Below are 22913 nucleotides of genomic sequence, written 5' to 3' on the forward strand. Positions count from 1 at the left end.
AACAAGTCGTGCCACAATGTGTTTCATGCCTAACACATCAGTCAAAATGTTGTGAACGGACATGTGTGATATGCCAAGCTCACGAGCCACTTCTCACACACTCACATGCCAGTTTTCAAGCACCATTGTCCTGATTTTTCAGTTGTTCTCGTCAGTCGTAGACGTGGAAGGTCGACCAGAATGGGGCAAATCAGCAACAACTTCTCTGAGTTATTTGAAAGCCTTGTACCATGAATACTCTTGTGTTTTCGACAGACACGAATCACCAAAGACCATTTGTAGCATTTTCAACAATTCAGCACACGACAGTCCCTTGGCAACACAAAATTTCAAACTAATTCTTTGCTCGATATTTGTGTCCATTCTGCAAATCGCAAGACACTCGTCAACACGACTAACGTAAACAGCTGCTGTGCACAAACTGATAGATATATTACTCTACCCTTCTGCGTGGTCATTCAGTATAGTGCTGCCATTCTACGGACAAAATGAATGCTTGATACAGCCAATGTGGGACATTTTTACCAGCTAAATTCCGGGTACTTTTCTTACTGAACGTATAGCTGCTGAATGCAGTTTGAGACATGGGAAAGATAATATAGCTCAGGTTATTCTTAATATATTTACATTTCAGGGAACAAAAAATGTGGTTAATAAATTAATATATTCAAAACAAGTACTTTAGCAGCAAAACTGATTATCTACTTTGGAACTTGTTACTTTATTCCTTGGCATTTTTGTCAAAAGATGATAGCGACATTACCATTGTCAGTTCATCTGCTGCACTGTCTACAGTTGCTTGGTTTTAACTGTTCCATGAAAACAATCCAAATATGTCAGCCCTGTCTGTTGTTGATTTAGTTCATGGGGAAAGTGCATATGGCACTTGCTTCTTACCACCCCATTGCACCCAACCACCTAGCCAAAGCTCAGCAATCATGAAATATCAACATAGCACACAAATGGCAAGGTTATATGATGACACACAAGTGGGATACCTCCATATTCCTTATGTGACTTTATGGCAGTCAGGCAGGGGATGGGCTCTGGAGACTGAAGCCCCCTTCCTGAAATCCTACAAATGTTTTGTTGGAAATAGTGTATAGTGGTAATTAATTTTACTTTCTTAGCAAGATTCAACATCTTGTACGACGTATGTCAGGAAAGTAAAGATACAACTGATATATATCTTAGAGAAGATATGCAAGGCATAAGTTGACAACACTGACAGTAACCTTGATCTTTACTCTTTCCAGTAGCATTCATTCGCAGCGTTGCGCTGATTCTTGTGAGAGTCACACATGCTGGAAATAGCTGCGGCAATAAAGAATCCCACCAAATGCTAAGTGCGGGCTGTGATGTAGTTTCTCAATGCAAAATGTGAAAAACCAGCAGACATTCATTGTCAACAAAGGTACGACATCACTTTGTCCATCTTTACGATTCATAATGTTCCCATAAACTGCCGCAATTTAACGAATGTCCACTGGACATTTGCCTTTTGCCTGGAGAAACCGTATCACAGCCCACTTTTGTCTGGATTCATCATTTCTGTGGTGAATCATTTTTCAAAACATTCGTTTTGCTATGCATACTTCTGTTCACATAAAGAGGCACTCTTTATAGGGTTGAACAGTTGAAGCACCACTTTATCTGAGAACAGCTGTGTGCTAGGGGTGATCTCTACTTATGTCACTTCATTCCTATCAGAAGGTAAAAATAACAATAACAATTTACATATGCACCAGCCAATATTTTGGAACTGTTGACATCACAACATTCTCTCCAGGAAATAAGGGGGACTAAGTACAAATTCTATTTTTACTTTTTCTTCAAATACAAAGGTATATACACTTTTTTTTAGTAATTTGTAATTATATCATTGTTTGTTTCAAAGATATGAAATTTTAATCAGAGCAGTATCTATTTTCAAATTATTATGCACTGAAAGAAAGGTTGTGTGTTGATGCCATGGAAAATAGCCCAGACATCAAAAGGTCAAAAAGTCTCTGATTTAAAGTTTTCCAGGTCAAGTAAGAATGCTGAGAACATCATATTATAACTGAATTTTTCAAGTTCCTGTACAAAATAAAAAAAAACAGTACATGCTAAGCATGCATTCTGTGCCATAAAGGACAATTATCAATATTTAATTAAATAGTGGGCTTGGACTGTGCAAGTCTTAATAAACTATCAACTACAAATACCAGAACTACGAAAAGAGAAGAGTAAAAGCTACACCAAGTTACCTTCGAACTGGACTTGACATAGCCAAAGGTGTAGGCACACCGATGGCTTTGATGCGCTGCTGCATGGTGGGGCTCGGCAAGGCTCCCCGTGCCGGCGACTGCTGTTCGGGAGACAGGGGATCTGGCGTGTGGCTGCGAGACTGGGGAACTTCCACCATCCTGAAAGCATACGTTAAACTATTTGTACATTAGCACTAGACACTTTTATTGATTCATGTTGTATATCTACATACATTACACAACTAGGCATACTTTTTAATGGTGGCATGCTGTTAACTGTTCGATAACCATAGAACATAGAAAAACGTGTTATTAGTGCAAGATGTGTTTTTGTGCTGCAACTGGCAGATAGTTTCTAACCATGTCTTGTATTCCATTCTAGTCTCTTTTGGTTATTTTATGTTGCCTTTCTACCACTTTGGTTAATCACAACAATGAGGAAGAATGATAAACTAATGAAATGGATTATTGGACAAACACAATGATATACGAGGTTTGTCTGAAAACTAACAGGACTGGGTCTGTTGTGTGGGCTATAAGCAAAATAGGGATAAGCGTATTATGTAATCAAGTAATATGATGTCTTGATAGTATATGACAGTAATCTCAGCTTTCTGGAACCATTAGATTTTCAATAACATACTTTTGTTTACACCTATGTCCTTGCACGTTGTTCAGCTGTGAGAACTGAGGAACTAACCAAGAACATGGAGCAATGAATCAACCTGAAATTTCTAGTCCAGTTTGGGAAAAGTCCGTCAGAAGAACTTCAAATGCTTCAGCAACTCTATGGAGATAACACCATGTCATGCAGACATGTGTTTGAGTGGCAAAAGAGATTCAAAGAGGGGCGCAAGGAAGTGGTGATGACGACCCAGAATCCAAGCACCAGAGTTGTCAGTGGAAGTCATGCTGACCACGTTTTTCGATGCGAGAGGCATCGTCCACAGTGAGTTCTTGCCACAGTGCCAGACGATTAACCAGCAAGTCTACGAAGAGATCCTGCAACGTTTACTTCGCTCAGTGTGCGAGAAGACACGGGAGTTGTGGAAGGACAAATTTTGGCTGTTGCATCAGGACAACACACCAAGTCACAACGCCCACCGCATCCGGCAGTTCCTGGCCATGAGGAACATCGCTGTCCTGGAACAACCTCCCTATTACCCTGATCTTGCCCTGTGACTTTTTTCCCCAAGCTGAAGGGGATTATCAAGGGGACACATTTTGAAAGGGATGGAGGCCATCAAGAGGGGGTCCTAACAACGGAGCTGCGGAACATCCCTGAAGAATCATACCAGCAGTGCATAGAGACATGGCAGAGAAGGATGGAAAAGTGTGTTAGAATGGAGGGGGGTTACTTTGAAGGGGACACCATGTAGTTAGCCGTTTGGCATGGAAATAAATTGTCAGTGACACCAGTCCCGTCACTTTTCAGGCAAACCTCATATGTATGTCTTATTCAGAGTTTAAACTGGGGCCTCTGGTTTGTAGCATGTTACACTGGTCACTCTGCTGGGTTTGTATTTTATCTCAAGGTGCAGGGGAGGAATGCAGAGATATAATAAGATTTATCTGGCAAACCTGCGGTTAACTCTGGCAAAACGAGCAAGACTTTTAACTGGTTTCATTAGTGTGAGAGTAAGGGAGCTTTCAGATGTAAGCAACAAGTGGCAAGCAGGAAGTGAAACTTGTTTCTTGGAAACAAACCTTCAGAAATATATACAGCGGAGTGACGTGATAAGCTGCATGGATCATATTGGTCTGTTGTTCATGCATGCACAGATTGGAGGGAGAAGTGCCTATTCTGGTGCAAGCTGTTTGTGGCCATATTACTTGTCAGTTTAGTCTGTAAGCTCACTACATGAAACACAAACACTTTCTGGATTGCATAAAAAAGAATCTGTCCATGAAAGATTTAAATTCATCTGAAGTTTGTTATGTTTTTCTGAAAACTAGGGATGGGACAGATTAATTGTTAGTTACTCTATTGGAATTGGTCGATATAGGCATATCGATGTATTTTTTCATTGGTAAAATTACTGATAATTTTACCGATCCGATACATCTGTAAATATCTTACCATTTAGTGCAATATTGTGACATTTTATTATAATTTTTATGGATAATAAACATAATTTCCATTCTGTGTTTTTTTAAAGTTCCTTGGAGGACCTGGGATTTTCTGATAGGGGTTTACTCCCCTTAGAAGGATCGGCTTCTCTATGCCTAAGAGTTCCTTCCTCCACCCTTTGGTTTTCTGTTGGGGTGACCTTCCCCTAGCCTTTGGAGATCCCTCTCCTCCCTGCAAGGCAGCAGGGGCAGTGCTTATTTAATGGCGGCACTTTCTCGCCATGTCGTTATATGTTATGTGGGAAAAGAAAACTGTACCGAAGGAATGGGAGATATCAGTAATAATCCCAATCTTCAAGAAAGGGGATAATAGAGATTGTAGAAACCATCGGGGAATCTCATTGCTCAGTGTGCCAGGGAAGATATATTCAAGAATCCTGGAGAATAGACTCAGAAAATATGTCGAAGAGCAATTGGAAGAAAGTCAAGCAGGCTTTAGACCAGCAAGAAGTGTACAAGACCATATTTTCACCCTCAAACAAATAACAGACAAGACAATAGAATACAATAAAAAGGCACATGTATGTTTTGTAGATCTACAAAAGGCTTTTGATAGAGTTCCTTGGAATGAGATATGGAAATCTCTAGAGAAGAAAGGAGTGGATAAAAACCTAATAAAAGCAATCCAAAGTTGGTACAAAGGATGCAGATGTTACGTGAGGACGAGAAACCACCAGTCAGAGGAATTTGAAATAACAACAGGAGTTAAACAGGGAGATATACTATCACCATATCTATTTATAATACTATTAGATGAAGTAATAAAGGAATGCCATATAAAAATGAAACAATTTCAGGTAGGATACTGGAATATGAAATCAATTAAACTAACAGAGCTCATATACGCTGATGATATTATACTAATAGCTAATACACAGGCTAGTTTACAATATAATCTAAATATTCTTAATGAAGAATTAAAGAAGAAGAATATGGAAATAAATACGGAGAAAACTAAAACAATGATAATCAGCAGAGAAAAGACAAACCATAAGATAAAACTGAATAACGAACCTTTAGAACAAGTGACAAATTTCAAGTATCTTGGAGTAATTATAAACAGTCAAGGAAAAGAAGAGGAAGAAATAAGAGATAGAATCATGAAGACAGGAAAGCTATATCAAATGATAAACCGAGGATTTATAGGCAAAAAAGAAATATCTACCCAAACAAAATTCACTGTATACAAAACAATTTATATACCAACACTTACATATAGCAGTGAAAATTGGACATTGACTGGAAAACACCTGCAAAGTGTACAAACAATGGAAATGAGGTACCTTCGAAGAATAAGTGGGAAAACCAGGAAAGATCGGATAAGGAATCAAACCATTCGGCAATCTTTAAATGCTCAGCCACTACAAGAAACAGTTGAACGTAATCAACTTAGATGGTTCGGCCATTTGAGCAGAATGAGTGAGACGAGACTGCCAAAGCAGATATGGGAAGCACGTCCACAAGGAACAAGACCAAAAGGAAGACCAAGAAAGACATGGAATATGAGTGTCAAAGAGATTTTGGAGAAACGAAGCATAAGATGGAAAGAGGCACAGGAAAAGGCGATGGACAGAAACGTCTGGAGAACTCTCTGTAACCCCTCGACACCGGCAGGTAGAAGAGGACGCGACTAAGTAAGTAAGTAAGTAAGTTTTTTTAAAGTTAATGTCTAAATATGAAGTTTTTTTCCATTGCAAAAACTTGGTACCATACATTTATTAAGAAGGTCAACGAACCATTTGGAATTTTATATCACATTAATAGTCAGCTTATTGGTAAACTTTATATTGGTACATTAACACTATCGGAGAGAATTTCATATCAGTCCATTTCAAATATATACATTTGGATTTATCTTGTTTAACATGATTTTCTTCTCAGCCCTCTAGATTAAGTGCAATGATACAGAAAAATGATAAAAGTAAAAAAATGAAAAATTTTAAAATACTGAATGCTTTTTTTAAAAATTGAAATCTTTAAAATAATGTACCTGATTTACAATAATTGGGAAATCACCAATATTGTGATCATGTTATCTGCTGCAAATGTGTACAGTCAAGCCCTGATTTTACGTTCCTGCATTATATGTTTTTCCGCTTAATACGTTCAGCCATCTAGGTTCCGGCAAAAGGCTATGTTAAATAAAAGGTCGTTCACCTCGATTTTACATTCGCTCCAACTCCCGTTTGCCGCATTATACATTTTCCAAGCAGTTCTGATGTAAAATTTGCCAGAAGGCTGATCTGTTGGCCACGCAACTTTTCTCATGCGAGAGGAGGGAGGGAAGAGGTATGGTTCCATGTGGGGGGAGGAGGAGCATAAGTTGCATTTGTCTTACCTCCCTTGAGGAACAGGAAGGGAAAACGGCACTTCTTGCATTCTCCTTGAAGATGAAATGGGCCGATCCTTCTGTCTCAGGATCAGACAACAACTGCACCATTGCCAAACCAAATTGTACCTTCACCTTTTCCTTATTTGCGTGGGGAAGGGGTGCTTTCTCATGTCTCCTAGGGTATCATCACTAGTCTTGTAATTACTGAAAAGTGCCAAGTATTTCTGACCCAATTTTCTTCCTCGTGTGAAAGTGAGCCCCTTACAGGAGACATCTTAACAAATTAACATTAAAGGCGAAAAGAGATCTCCCGTCTCCTTTCTTCTGACGTCTAAAATTATGCAGTTGCTCTTGAACCTGAATACATGCATTCAACGAACATAGTGCACTGCAAGTATTTATAAAAAAAAGATGCCCATCTTCCCCCACATGACCTTATTAATCTGTCACTGTGCACAGCTATGCAGTAATTGAACGATTCAGCCAGTTTCTCATTCTTTAATGCCCTCTTTCTTCTTTCTTCCTGCAACTTGGCCGGGAATAAGCACACTTCTCATAAGACTTGTTCAACTGAAATGGTGTCGCTCCACCAACTGTTTGTCTCCCCCTACTCCTCCCTGCCATTACACCATTACAAACCGATCGAAGGGGTGTCTACGAGAAGCATGCAGCTGGCAACAGGCGCCAATGTTTTGTCTTGTGGCTCCAGAGCTATGACTCATCTACTCTGAAGGAAAGAAAAACAGCATTGTTTTGAATCTTGTCTCAGAAGGTTGTTTTGCTTTGACGATGAGGAAACAGGAGCACCAGACATAAAGAGAGGAGTTGAAAAAAGAAAAGCTATTTTTTTTTTGATAAACACCTTGAACACACAGAGCAGTGCAGGAAGGAAATGCACATGATGCTAAGAATAATATAATCGCCACTTTTCTTCGGAACCATTCACGAGCTGAAAATAAATCATGCAATATTAAATGTTGACTGAAAAAACAAAAAGGATACACGTTATTTACGGGGAAACTATTGGTGGAAGAGGTGTTTGCTCACTGCAAAACTTCTAAATCTTTACGTAACTCCATCCCCCTTTCAAAAATCCTGCACGCGTCACTGATAATTTTTTTTATGTCTAAAAATGCATAAGTATGACAAAGCTTGTTTTGTTCACTTCATGCTGTTGGACTGATCGGGATTGGATAAATACGCAGCTCAAAGTGGAATCTGAACCATTCTGCATGTCTTCAGGACACTTTGATTACAGTATATAAAGATGCTTGACGTCCAGCTATAAATGATCACCCCTTCTAAAACTAGAAACTAATTACCAGTTTACAGAGTAAACAGAGATCCCACACAATCAGATGCACAAACTGAACCTAATAGGTACCAGTAAGAAGCGGTCATTCACCGTCCCTACCCTCGAAAGTGGGTCCTCCGTTAATCCGTCAGTCATTGACTTTCACAACAGGTCTTGCTTTCTTTCTTACAAATTCATAATCATACTTCTTTCCCGTTGTTAAATAATTTTTGACACAATATAACCCCTAAAAAGTCGATTGTGTAGTCATTTATTATTAACACTTGAGTTTCACCCCTCCATTATGCTTTCCCGCTTTTTACGTTTCCCACACTTTACATTTTTTTTATTTAAGGGCCCCTGAAAAACATAAAATCTGGGTTTGACTGTATCTAGATACCACAGACCACTGGTCTTGAACTGCATTGAAATGAAAACATTGTATTGAAGATGGGGAATGGAATTCCTGCACTGCAGAAATGTACGGATATAATGTATAAAGCAACAAACAAACCTCAACTTTTTTAGGTAATCACTTGGATCATAATTTGGTAATAAAACTATAGTGGTTGAAGAGAGGTGTAGGAGTCACATGGGGGACAGGACACCTGTTCTTTGACCATGCTAATTTTGGTCAAATTAGAGCTCTTGATCTGAAAATCTCTTCTCTTAGTCCATTTTTTGCTCAGATACGCTAGACCTACAAATTAAAGTGACGTCCCTGCCTCCCCTGGGGATCAAACCCAGGATCCCTAGCTTACGAGAAGAGTACATCACCACTACACCATCAGGAAAGTCCTGAGCTCAAGGTGACTTTACAGCTACATACAACCATTTACTGGTCTGGAGTTGCATTCAAGCAAAATTGGTCACCACATTTTACGATGGTTCACTTTAAACCTACCAACACAATGCCTCTTTTAGTGCATTTAGCCAATTTATATGATATAAAGCATGCAGCAATCGAAGTTAAGATGGAGTAAATAACATAGGATGGTTTATGACTAATTGCAAGCAACCCTGATACAAAGCTAAACAATCCATACCTTGGACGAGGATGTGGTGATCCACGAGTGTAAGGGCCCCTTATCTGAGGTCCACCACCTTTCCGCGGTGAATCTGCACTGTACATTATTTGACCGTGAATCTGTGGGTGGCCTCCCATCGCCCTCTGGTCGTCCTGACCTGTTACTGGAGGCAAGAAAAAGTTGTTCTTCGAACCGTGACGCTGAAGAGGAGGGGTTGGTTCGCAGTCCTGAGATTGTGATGCTGTTGGTTCCATATCCATGTCTGAACCCTCGTGTCCTGGTGATAACTGGAATGAAATTAATATCTTTAGCGGTACCTACAAGAGTAAGGGTTCTACACTTTCAAGTGAGGACATTTACATAGGGGAAACGATGGTCATCCCAAAATTCCTCACTCATTTTCCACCTCAACATTCACAGACATCATCAATTCCATATATAAATTCTACACGTGTGAATTTTCAATGTGGAGAATGGATGAACTTAAGACATGACTAGCAATAAGTTATGTCCTTCAACAAAGAGATAGTAAAATATAATACTGTCAAGCTACAAAAGGGAGTCATATCACTCATACATATAAATCCTGTGGCAATGCTACTTTCTGTACAAATTACTTGAGTAGAATAACTGAATTCAGAATGCATTTGAAGGGCTCGGCGGTAAAACATTGTAAGTGACATTTTGATCATTAATGAGTTATTAAGTAAAAATAGCCATCCTTGAATTTTTGCATGTACTTGCCATGTCGTGCAATTTGCATTGAACACTTCCGAAATTGGTAAACACATGTTTTACCCTCGAGCCCTTCATTTAAAAGTTGACAGTTCAAAAGGAATCAACTGAAAAGTCATTCAACATTATTACATTATGTATATGCAATTATTAAAGCGTTACAGTGGAACCCCAATTTTAGGTTCCCGGATTTCACGCATTAGTGGTTCGGATCCCATTTTAAACCTTAGGTCCAGTCCCGATTAGCCTTACTGTGCATACAGTGGACTAAAACACCAACTCAATCAATCAATCAATCAATGGTTCCAACATAGCAAAATGTTATAATGTTTTCCCTGATTTTACATTTTCACGCATTTTAAGTTTTTCAGCTTGCTCTCCTGAGAAATGTAAAATCAAGGTTCTACTGTACTTATAAAAATAATTATTGCTTCAATGATTTTGTTGTAGAGTGCATACTTTTAAGTAAAGATGTTCAGTAGGTCACTGGCACTATTGAGCTACGGAACTACTGCATGTATTCGGAAAGTAGTACTCAAGACTCAAAACTTTCAGTGGAGAGGCCATAAGTTAACCACTCAACATATCAGACAAAAAGGTGGCACATTTACTGCTGTGCAGAAAGCAGTGATTCTGACTTCACTGTACACCAAATATTAAAGAAAATAGAACTTATCCAGCTAACTGTTTCATGCATGCTTAAATACCATAATCTACTGATACAATGCCACTTACAACTATCAATGCAAGAGAAATGGTAGGAGGGGGAGAGATGGTTTGCTACTTACCCAATTCAGACTACAGGCTAGGTTAGGTTAGAAAATACAGGTGAAGAGGAGTTCATTCACATGGACAAGATTGGAGATTTTGTGGAGGAAGATTAAAGGTTATCCTCCTGCAAAGAATTATAAAATCACTGCCATTTCGCTTTATTTATCATTACGCAACACAAAAAAAAATTATTCACTATAAGCTTAATGATCATAAAATAATAATCATGGTGGAATCTTAATTGCTTCGAGAGGAACCTCACATACCTATTAATAAATTTCACACTTTCTTGTTTTGCCTTCAAGAGACTCATTTATGCCCTAATGAACTTGTGGTTCTTCCTGGTTATGGTCTATACTGCACAGACAAACAATAGGAGAGACATGCAGATGGGTACGTGGATGCTGGTCCATCCTCTCAACCCCTTTGTCTCACCGCCTCATTCCAAGTTGTTTGTGCATGCATTCATCTTCAATGTCAAATTACAGTGTAGTGTTTATATAGGGTAAGTCAAAAAGAATGAAACAAATTTAGACAGATATTATGACAGAAAATCAAACAAGGCATGAATATAAAGAAAAACTAAGTTTTATTTTCACTTGGTGTACTTACGCTGGTTTGCTGCTGCTCTGCTAGAATCACTAGTGTGACACGTTTAAGCGTTGGTTCCATATTAAATACCTACAGTTGCTGACGAAGGCAGTTTATTAAAATAAAAGCACTTTCCACATTACGTTTCCACCCTATATTAGGGTCTTTCACAGACAGAGAACTAAACTAAAAATCTAGTGTGGTAAAATTGCAAGTGATCAGCAGAAGGCATATTATGTGTTGAAGTTAAAAAAGACTGATTCAATCACAATGGTGCAAAAACATTTCTGGATGTGTTGCAATAGTAATCAACTATCTCGGAAGAACGTCAGCTGTTGGTACAAACAATTATGAGACTGGGTCTGTGTGTAAAAAGAAGAGCACTGGGCAGCCCCATATTGCCGAAGAGTCTGTGAACAGAATCAGGGAAGTGTTTGCAAAAAGCCCACGAAAATCCATGCACCTGGTCTTACCTCTTGCAATTTCTTCCTTGGGGATATGCTGTGTATGTTTCAACCCACCCGAAAAATCTGCCACCGAGTTACAACGACAAATTGTTAGTGTCTTCAACATGCTGTCTCGTGTATGGCAAGAGCTTGATTACGTTTGGCAAGTAATTCCCATATTGAATCTTTGTAATATGAATCACGTGAGTAAAACTTTCAGTTTTTCTTTATATTGGGGCAATGTTTGATTTCGTAAATAGTTATGTCATGATAACTGTGTAAAATTGTTTCATTTTTTTGACTGTCCTGTATTACATGGTAGTAATATTCCTCTTGAGAACTACCTCCAGCAGAAATTTACAGGCAGATTGCTGAATGAATGAAATGGTGATGGAAGAGTTTTAATGAACGGAACGACAATGCTCATGATGACGAACGAAGTGCATAATTTGAAGAGAAATGTGAATACAAAAATTCAGAATTGTACTTGTTCCAACAGTGTCTTGCTCTTCCATGCTGCATAGCAAGTTGTAATTTCTACGACAAATTATTCACCAAATATGTTGATTATATAAAAAAATCATGTTATATGTGGAAAATGCATGGTATAAATATATAGCGTATAATACCATAATTATTAAATAGACTGTATCTGACAAAATTCTTTGCATGCTTTTCTGGTTACACCTTGTACATTTTCCAAGCAAGAGTTGTATAAATTATATTAGCCTTTAGTTAAACCCACTTGGCCAGTAAAATACTGACAATGACTATACATAATACTTCTTATGATATAAACCATCTTATGAAACCATACTTTTAATATACTTACAATTATATTTTTTGCAACAAGACTTACCTTGTTATATGCATTAGAACTAGCATTTCGAACACCATTACTATTATCCATATATGTTTTAACTTGACTATCACTTGCTATTGTCGATATGGCAGGAGGGTTTACAGGAAAGTTGTAGTGTTTAGGTTTCTTTCCAACGTATTTACTTGGTTTCAATAAGCTGAAAGTAAAGAAAAAACATCAATTGGGCATTTCAGATTATTTTTTATTCTCATGGTAGCAGGTGCTTGTATGAAAGCCACCTGAACTTTGCCAACCATATTTGCTCAGAAATTTCCAGGTTTATAAGGCATTTAGAAGTAAATTTTCTGATCATGTTGGATTTATTCTAACTCTGTTAATGGTATTTTCACTGTGGAAATATGAAGGCACTGGTTTCAGATGCAAGAGAGGCAATTTTAAAGTATTTGTTGGAAATTACAAAACACCTGTTGAAAAATATTAATCTCTACAAATATGTGAATTATACATATTTGTCAAGTGCACACCAATGATAATTTATATTCCATGGGCTTTTAACAGGTTTTACAGAATTTTTATGTAAATCAGACTTTCCTAGAATATGAAGGTTAGGAGCAAAACTGAGCAGCAGTAACAATAAAATAAACAGAAAATGATATTTCTAATAGACAATTTTTTCAATCACAAAATGGATTTTATTTACCATAATAATAAAATATAATAATGTATATTCTACATTTGAACTCAACCAGTCTACAAAATTTTATTCTGAAATTTTCATTTTTATATTCATCAATGAAGTGTGTTTTGACAATTATGTCAAAATTTGCTGATATTAATTTATATGAAACAATTAACAATGATATATTGCAATTAAAATTTTCAGGGCATCAATACTTGAAGCTATTTTCATCCAAAGTGATATCTGAGGCAAAGATCCTTAGTAATAGTTTAACTTGAGAGACACACCACAAATTAAATAACAAATTCATTCAACTTATGCTGACATGAACACCTTACCATGAATAAATTAGAATTTCTTTATTCATGGGCGAAGTTTAGCCTAGTCTGTAAGTCTGTAAGGACTACAATTAATATTTCTACACTCATACAGGTGAATCTGTAAAGGAGTACTCAGTACATGTAAGGACAAAATCTGAAGAGGTCATTCTTTTAAAGCCTCCAAATATGTAGCATTAGGGATCAAGTCATTTTGACCCAATACTGATACCAATGTCGGTCCCTTCTGATTCCCACCAGTACTGATACTGGAATACTGAAATATTTTTGTAGTAGTTCAGAATATTTTAACAAATAGTTTAATTTGACCTACAGCACATCAATCTATCAGTGCAGAGTTTGACTTTAAAATATTCATATTTTCATGTAACATTAGATTTTAATAAATTATATTTCTCCCCACAATGTGTTTGCCAAAATAACAAAATTATGCACTGTGAGGACTCTGCAAGATTCCTGTACGCTGGTAAAGTTTGGGATGATATTGATGATGAAAGCTCAACTGGTAGTTTCCAATTCCGATTTCAAGACGCTAGCAATACCAGGCAATACTTTTCTGGCATTTTGGTTTTCCAGAGATAAACAAAAATGGCATGTGACAATTTCACGGAGCCAAATTATCCTGGATATCAAGAAAAATTCGAAGTATCCATTAATTTTGCACCAATGTTGCATGAAAACCTCTATTTTGTGATTACATAATCGGTATTTTAATATTCTGATGTAATTCTTGAATAATTTAATGGAAAACCCTGGTAAATTAATGCTTGTAATTGGAGTGGAATGTTCGCCCTTAGCCGCCGACACTAATTTTCCAGGTATTTGCACTAACGCCAAACGTGTTCTCAGCAGTAAATTTGAAATTCTGCATGCTTCTAAATGAAATTTTATATTTCCGGGACTAAGAACATTAGAGGTACAAATGATGTCCCGTTTCGTTCAGTATACTTTGGTCTATAATCCTGATGGAAACAAAAAAAAAAAAGATCCGTAATCAGCTAGAAGAAGAAAAAAAGGGAAAGTAACTATATTTTATACGTGAAATTTGAAATTCATCGGACCACCACGCAGGCTACGCCAGGACGTGAATCTCCAAAAGGTAAAAATTAAAACTTTACTAATTGTTAATTACATACCTCTAGACTTATGCAGAACTCAAAACATGTATCTCAAATCATTATCCAAGTTACAGTATGTTAAAAAAGTAACACACTACGAGAAAAAGCTGCTTGTGACACTGCACAAGCTGTCCTTAAGGGTTAATCAATATTTTGAACAACTTTTAAGTGTTACAATTTTTGGTGAGAACATCGGCATCAGAATGAGTATGAGTTCAGCCTTGATATGTGTATATGTATAGTACCTAAATACATTTGCTTACCTAGGATACTGTGGCCCACATAAAGCATAGCAGCAGTTCCGACAGCAGCCTCTTGAGAATGGATTGTATCCACCCTTAAATTTCCCTGTTACTTGTTCATTGGTTGTCCTTCCCCTGGACACTAAAACAATGTGAAACCCCGTGAGGCCAAAAATGGGAATAAAAAGTAATGTGATTAAACCCATGATGACCATACTATATACAGTTAAGGAAAGAGTAGTTTTTAACAACAAATGATGCAGTTTCAACATTTATCTGGAAAAAATTTCCACGATTTTTATCACTGAAATTTCCTTTTCAGGGGTCTAAGTCTATTACCAACACAATAATACTAATAATACCATATTTCCTTGAATCCAAGACACCGGGTGCACTTGTTTTTATACAAATTTTGGAGATCTTAACTACACGAAAGCCACATAATGAATATGTGTTGTTATATCTCTATTCTTGTAAATCTTTTTACCTATTTATAATACAATATTTATTAATTTGCAGATTTTAATTAATATTATTATAATTTAACATAATTATAATTATTTTAATTTACACATTTGTTACCGTCTGACTACCATGTGAGAGACCTGGGTTCGATCCCCGATGGGGGAGAACCAGGATTTTTTCCCACCTGTTCAAGTGGCTCTCGCACTCACCCAGAATCGCATAAAGTGGGTACCTGGAGGAAACTCTGGGGGGTAAAGGCAGCCAGGGGTACGGTCCTGATCACATCATCCCCACCTTCGGCCATGATCAAGAAAGTGTGGGGCTCTAACTCCAACATCCCTATATGCCTTCATGACGTGGTGCAAAGCACAGTGGAGCACTTTACTTTTTGCACATTGGTACTACTATTATTATTATTTCTGAGACACTGGGTTTGGACTGAGGTAGACACCCTTCTTACTTCACTGCTAAAAACAGACTGGGACTCCTTGTTGTGAAATGTTGATGATTGTAATGTAGCAATTTCAAGGGAAGAAAATTTCACTAAGGGCGGTTTTAATAAATACCGGTATTGCAGTAAAACATTTCGGAAAAAACTTGCTCACTGAAATTGGTAAATACTACATTCTATATTACACCATGGTATAATTATAGATTTATACTCAGATCCAAGACACTATTGAATCCAAGGTGCACGTACATTTTCAACATTCGAAACCCAACGAAAGGCGAGCTTTAGATTTGAAGAAATATGGTAATAATAACAATAAAAATCATAATATAATAATACCTTTGTTTGCAAGTACACATTGATATAGAAGCGGAAGGAGAAAAAAACAGAAAAGCCTAAGCTAAGAAATGGCAGCATTAACTGAGCACAAAAAGTATGGACAAAGAAAGCTAGAAGAGAAGGGGGAAAGGAAAAGTGCAAGAAGCAATAATCATATTAAGGGCAGAAATGTATAAAATTTAAATTATGTAATAAATGGAAACAATAACAATACCTATAAAAAACTGTAATTGCCTATCAATTTTGGTTTCTCTGCCAACACCATGTACTTATCTTAGGCTCACAATATTGTTCCACCAGTAATACAGATTATTACTTCTTTATGTAAAGAACTGAAGAAATTCTACCATCACATCACAACAGAATTCTCTATTTAAATCATATTACAAGCAGAAATATGACTGTGCAATTCTTACAAAAAACAACCTAGACATTCCGTTAATAAAAGGATACGAAATAATTGTGTCCACTTCTTGCAACTGGTCCTGTTTCTCCAAAACATATATTAGGCACAGCGTGAAAATGCTGACCATGTGTATGCTCAGTGATATGAGAAACATAAAAAAGTAACGATAGTTGCGACGGCCAATACAGTTATTAACCCATGGGCAGTGATGATCGAATGTCTGAAATGAAAAGAAATACATATATATTTGTGTGTACAGAAGATTCCTGAATGTCACAGATAAAAAACGATTTCTGATTGATTTGGTTTATTTTACTTCGCTTCTACGATACTTTTGACTAATAGCAAAGTTGAGGATGAGTGATGATATGATGAAATTGATGAAGGGACACTCACAAAAGTAAACCTACACCCAGGCAGGGATTCAAACCCAGGATGCCTGGCATCGTAGCATGCCAAGATAACCAGTCTGACGTGGAGGTCAGCTAAAAGCAATTTACTTAACCTAAATACCTTAAAAAATTGAAATAGTCTACGGCATAGAACCCCAAAATATGCAATTATCAGTTTTACTATTAAATACTGCAAAATTCAATCTACTAATGATGATAATATACTTTCCAACTTTTTGGTGTACGTTACGGAAGTAATCATATTTCTTTAACCTCATCCAGAACCAAAATTATTTATATTTCACTGAATATTTAAAGTTACATAACTAAATTGTGCTATAATTGATAAAAGGATGAAGGTAATGAAGGTAGATTCACAGCAACTGCCACCTGCAGGTCAAAAAGACCCTTGATGTGAAAGGTCAAGTATGACTCCAACAACAGCTTCCCTATCATTATTCTAAAACAGAGTTCAATGCAACTGTTGTAGAAAAGAAAAGCTATGAAAAATAAACTTACCTCTATGCAATTATTACATACACTGCAGTGAGAACATCTTGGAGGGCGATAAAAATTACATGTAACACACCATTTCATCCGCACTGTGATACCATTGATTTCTACATTTTTGTATAATGGTGCACGGAAGTCATCTTCCCGGTCTTCTTCTGAAGAGGCTATGGGGAAAAAAAATTAAATAACTCAAACAAGATTTCAAAAAGAACTTTAGGATCTTACAACTTATTTAATGGAACAGTAAACTGGGACTAAAGTTGCAAAAATAGCCTTTTTGTTCAATTAAAAGCCAAGTTGGCATTGATGCAGGAAAAAGCTCAGTGCATGTTACGGCTTGCCAAGTTAAAATCTTGTGTTTTGGTGCAGAGAAGGTTCCAAAACACCTCCAGCAGAGACAAGTATCCAGAGATGGTACAAAAAGTCTAAGGCTACGGGAAGCGTAGCAGATCTGCCACGTAGTGGGAGGCCAAGATTGAGTGACGAAGTTCCAGATGCAGTGCAGGAGAGCATGCAACGGAGTCCAATGAAATCTCCTAAATGAAGATCCTTGGAACTGGGAGTGGCAAGGTCTATGTTACACAGTATCTTACGCAAGAAAGTGAAAGCCAGGCCCTACAAGTTGAGATGTGTGTATGATCTCATAGGAGAGGACTGTGACATAGGCAAGGAATTTTGTGAATTAATGTTAACTGATTAAATGGAGATGCCCTTCAGTCTCTTATTCTTTTCTCTGATGAGACCATGTTTCAGGAAAAGTGAATAGACACAATTGCCGAATTTGGGGGGTTGAGAATCCACACAAGTTTAAGACACACAAGCAGGATAGCCCCCAAGGTCAATGTGCGGTGCACAGTTTTAATTGACAACCTCATTGGTCAATTCTTCTTCGAGGAGGAGGACACTGTGAATGGCACCAGCTACCTGGTTACAGACATGTCTTGTCTCGGAACTCCAGAAGTTAGGCATCACTGGACAACAAATTTTCAACTTTTTTTTGCCTTCTGCATAAAATAAGCCAATTGTTATAGATTTGAACCTGCTGAACATGAATATGAAAGTTAAAATTGAAAATTGGCTCTGGTTTAAGAGAGAGATAGGCCTTTAATGTATGTGGTGTTTTCATAATGCTTCACATATCGAGGCCCGGCACTGCACCTGTGATAAAATCCAGGCCGTAACTGCCCATATATAATCATGAGCATAGTTTCCAGAAATAGAATACATTATAATTAGTACATAATTAAACTTTATACAGTGTTATCATGGAAATGGGATGTTGGGTGGGTGGGTTATGAGTTGTTCTGTGTCGGTGGATGGTCCTGTTCGTGGTTTCTGGAGCTCACTTGAATTTCTGTTTGCTGAATCGCTTTGCCTGTCGCTTGTGACGTTGTTCAGGGTTATCTCTAGCAATCATCCAGCAATAGTCAGCCAACATGGAAGTCGACCACTTCCCCTGGTATCTCTTTTCCATTGTTGCGATTGCCTGATGGAAGCGTTCTCCATGCTCATCACTAACCTTCCCACAATTCTCTGGAAAAAAGTCTAAGTGTGAATGAATAATATGCATCTTCAGAGACATATTGCAGTTACGTTTATGATACAGTGACAACATGTTCTCAACCAGTTCTCTGTAATTGTCTTCTCATCACCTTGAAGTATGCTGTCAAATGTGTCATCAGAGAAGAGTTTTCTAATCAGTGGCCCAATAAAAACTCCTTTATTAATTTTAGCTTTGCTAAGTCGAGGAAACTTTTCCAAGAGAAACCTGAAAGCTGGTTCAGATTGGTCCATGGATTTCACAAAGCTCCTCATTAAACCTAATTTTATATGTAGGGGAGGTAGCAGGATTTTGTGCGATTCAACCAATGGCGTTCTGCACATTCTTCTCTCCGATCTTGTTGGCCAATCACGCCTCACATAATGCTGTGTTTTCAATCGGCTGTCCCATTCACACAAAAAGCAGCAGTATTTTGTATATCCCAACTGAAGACCCATGACCACAGCGACTACTTTCAAGTCACAGATACCAGCCATACTTGCTATACTGGAGACAGTCTAAAAAATTTTTAAGATTGCTGTAAGTTTCTTTCCTGTAGACAGCATGTCCAATTGGAATGGATGAAAGCTCATTGCCATTGTGTAACAATACTGCCTTCAGACTTAATTTCGATGAGTCAATGAACAAACACCATTCTTGTGGGTTATGTGTGATATGCAAGGCATTCATCAGACCATCTCCATTGGTACAGAACACAAGGTTATCTTCTTTTCGAAAGAAAGGCATGAACTCCTCATGATGAGACCTAAATTACATTACACGGACAATTTTCTCCAGCAAGTTCCACTCTTGAAACCTTGAGGCGAGTAACTCTGCTTTATCTTTAGGCAATTCAAGGTCACGAACAAGATCATTTATCTCTTGAACTGTGATTTTGTGTGGCACAGATGAAGCTTTTTTGTCAACATAAGGAATGTCATTAGATTCCAAAATCATTGGCTCATCTTCATCTTCTGATTCGCTGGAAAGTTCTGTTGGTGGTACGGGAACGGGCAGTCCTTCACCATGAGGAACTGGTCTAATAGAAGATGGTATACTAGGATACTGAATTGTCCTTTTCTTTTTCTTTGTTATTCCTCCAGAAAGACGTGGAACCATGCAAAAATAACAATCATTTACATGGTTACTTGCTCTCTCCACTCCATTGGAACAGCAAATGGCATAGAAACTTTACCCCCTTTCATCCACTTAGGAAGATTTATAGCACACATACTGCAGCAAACGTGATGGGCCCAGGTCTTGTCCTGGTCTCCAATCTTGCACCCAAAATAAAGTTTGTGCACTTTCTTCACTATCGGGGTGATAGGCCTTCGCTGTGTTGAAAACGTGACCTCTCCACAAACGTAACAAAAGAGATTTGGACTATTAACACAGTTATGTGGCATCACTAGTGTATCTGCTAACTACACGGATCACAAATAAATTAATCTCTTTAACACACACACAAAACACACACAGTAGTAGTTCAAAGTGCAGCACAAGAAATCACTCTCAAATAAAGAAATTCCGCTAAGAACTAATTCACTGACAGCAGCAGAAGATATTGCATCTTACAGTTGAATGTTGTGCAATATCTCCTGCCGATTGTGAAATTTGATGAACAACAATGAACAATTGAAAGTAAGGAAATACTGATTGTTGTTCTTATCTGTGTTTCCACCTTCACAAAACACAACAGTGTTGCCAGCTTGTGATGCCTGTGTTTACGATATGAACAGAGTACAAACACCAAATAAAGTACGCGTACCTCCTAAACAAGAGCCAATCGACAATTATAATTGTCATTTTCGTGTTTTTCACCTCAAAATTAGTAAGAAATGGCTATTTTCTTTTCAAATGCAAATTGTGTGTTGGCCAGTGAATCAATAAGGTCCACTTCCAGTAAGATGGGTCTCCCTCACACTTTGCCCTTGAAGTTCGAGAGTTCCCTGATGGTCAATTTGGGGGGAGATGGATTGGCCACAGAGGACCCACACCTTGGCACACAAGGTCACCAGACCTTACAGCTTGCAATTAGTGGCTGCGGAAACATGTCAAGACCCACGTGTATGCACAGAAACCGACAGATCTTGACGACCTGAAGTTCAAGATACGTGATGCGATTCACAACATTCCCACAAGCACCATAAGAACACAATTCTCCGATTCAAACGAAGATTGCAAGTGTGTTTGGACGTGAATGGTGTCCAGCTGGAGATCTGGTAATGAACCAAACCACATCAAACATTAATTTTAAAGATTCCTCTGAGTAACAAACAATATTTAGTTGATATAAACCTATTACTATTAGGTTTTTAGAATCCTCCAGGACTTTTAAAATGCAGCTAACGTATTTCACATGCATTTTCAAGTCAGAGGTTTCTAATGACATATATTGAAACTAGCTAAAGGAAGTATAAAGGCACTTAAAGAAGCAAATCATAAAGTCAGAAAACCTAACCTGATTTTATTATGTCAAAACTTTCCCTCTCAAACTAACTATAAACTTAATTAAAGTTTTACACATTTGTCATGATTGTGTGTTAAAATTCAAACATACTTCACAAAATTGTAGAATTGAAATTGTTTACTACATACTTATGCATGAACAATGAAAAGTAAAACAAGATTTTAAATGTAATTATACTGCTATCACTCACTACACATAAACAATGTAATTCAAGACTTACCCTTTGGTATGATACCGGGATCCATAAAAGTGGCTAATGTGAAATTTGCAAGTACAAATAGAGTGATTACAGCTTGATATGCTGGAATCCATGGGTAACTGAATAGATAATGCTGACATCTGAAACAATAAAAGGTCAGGTATTAAGAGAATTAATACAGTATTTCCTAGCAAGTAAATACAGTAGGACCATGATTTTTACATTTTCCTGAACTATAAATGGACATAGTTCAAATAGGCACTGCTTCAATTGCCAATTTTCCACCTTAAAAAGCTATGGAACTTTCACTGTGGACTTTTCATAAAACAATCTTCTCCCATACATGAATGAAAGTAAACTCTATATGCAACTGGCTTTGAGTGTCATTATTATTACTGTCCCACACTGTGGTCATGTGGTCTAAGGCATCACACACTGAGCGCAGGATACAGGACACACACTGGTTCGAGTCTCCGGGGCAAAGTGTAACAACTTTCCTCAGATTTCGGCCAGTGTACGGGACCGAAAGTTACCAATCATCGTGAGGAAATTAGGGAGCTACGAATGAGTAGTGTAACCTGGACATGGAAACCTACAAAAATGACTGGAGGTTCATCATGCTGACTACACTTCACCCCATAACTGGTTGAAAGATCGCCCACATTTTCTTACGCATGTGGGAGTGAGGCCAACAGTAGGTAGATAGGCCCTCCATGGCTGTTGCGCCACAGGTTATTATTATTAGAAACAATTGTGTATACACTTCTCAGACCAGGTTTTTGATTGGCTTCAAGATAACAAGTGCTCTACCCTTCAACAACTTCTAGCCGAAACAGAAAATGACAAGTCAATAAGTCTGTCTGTTATTCAAGTCAACTATCAACATATCAAAAACTGCTAGGCCTACATACATAAAACTTGGGAGATTTGTTAATACTAGCACATAAAAACTTGTCTGAGGGACTGTCAGTGTCAATAATCATCATCAAGTAATCCATCAATACATCAGAACACAGGCTGCACAACTACCTGGTAACTATTTTGAGAAGCAATAACAGCAGCAGAAATTCTCTGCAATACACTAGAATCATTCTCAGTTATATGTGCAACTAACTATACATTGAAACTTATGATCATGGAGCAGTAAAAAGAAGTTCTTTATTGGGATCAAACAATAGAAAAAAGGTGACATATTGTACAGAAATTCCATACCTCATAGAATGGAAAAATTAATGTATTTCAAATTGCAAGCTCAATTAAATTATTGAAGTGTCTGTGTGAAATAAAGACAGGTTCAAATTCCTTCAAACACATCTAATGATGAAATTTATTAAAACAAAAGACATTCCAAATACTAGAATA

General features: G+C 37.5%; 1 protein-coding gene across 2 annotated transcripts in view; it reads right to left on the reverse strand.

Annotated features, from left to right (window-relative positions):
- Zdhhc8 (zinc finger DHHC-type containing 8) overlaps positions 1-22913 on the reverse strand; it is a 46786-nt gene that overhangs the window by 13563 nt on the left and 10310 nt on the right. Inside the window, exons 2-8 of one of the 2 annotated variants that reach the window (XM_083128315.1) lie at positions 21573-21691; positions 17349-17506; positions 16485-16657; positions 14798-14992; positions 12436-12595; positions 9052-9320; positions 2250-2408 (exon numbers count right to left, since the gene is read on the reverse strand). In XM_083128315.1, coding sequence (XP_082984441.1) covers positions 2250-2408; positions 9052-9320; positions 12436-12595; positions 14798-14992; positions 16485-16657; positions 17349-17506; positions 21573-21691 — 1233 coding nt within the window. Of the gene's footprint in view, positions 1-2249; positions 2427-9051; positions 9321-12435; positions 12596-14797; positions 14993-16484; positions 16658-17348; positions 17507-21572; positions 21692-22913 lie in introns of both variants that reach the window. The other variant, XM_083128314.1, reaches the window with a different exon arrangement.

This window comes from Lepisma saccharinum, chromosome 9 (assembly GCF_977018435.1).
Source record: "Lepisma saccharinum chromosome 9, izLepSacc3.1, whole genome shotgun sequence".
Classification (NCBI taxonomy): Eukaryota; Metazoa; Arthropoda; class Insecta; order Zygentoma; family Lepismatidae; genus Lepisma; species Lepisma saccharinum.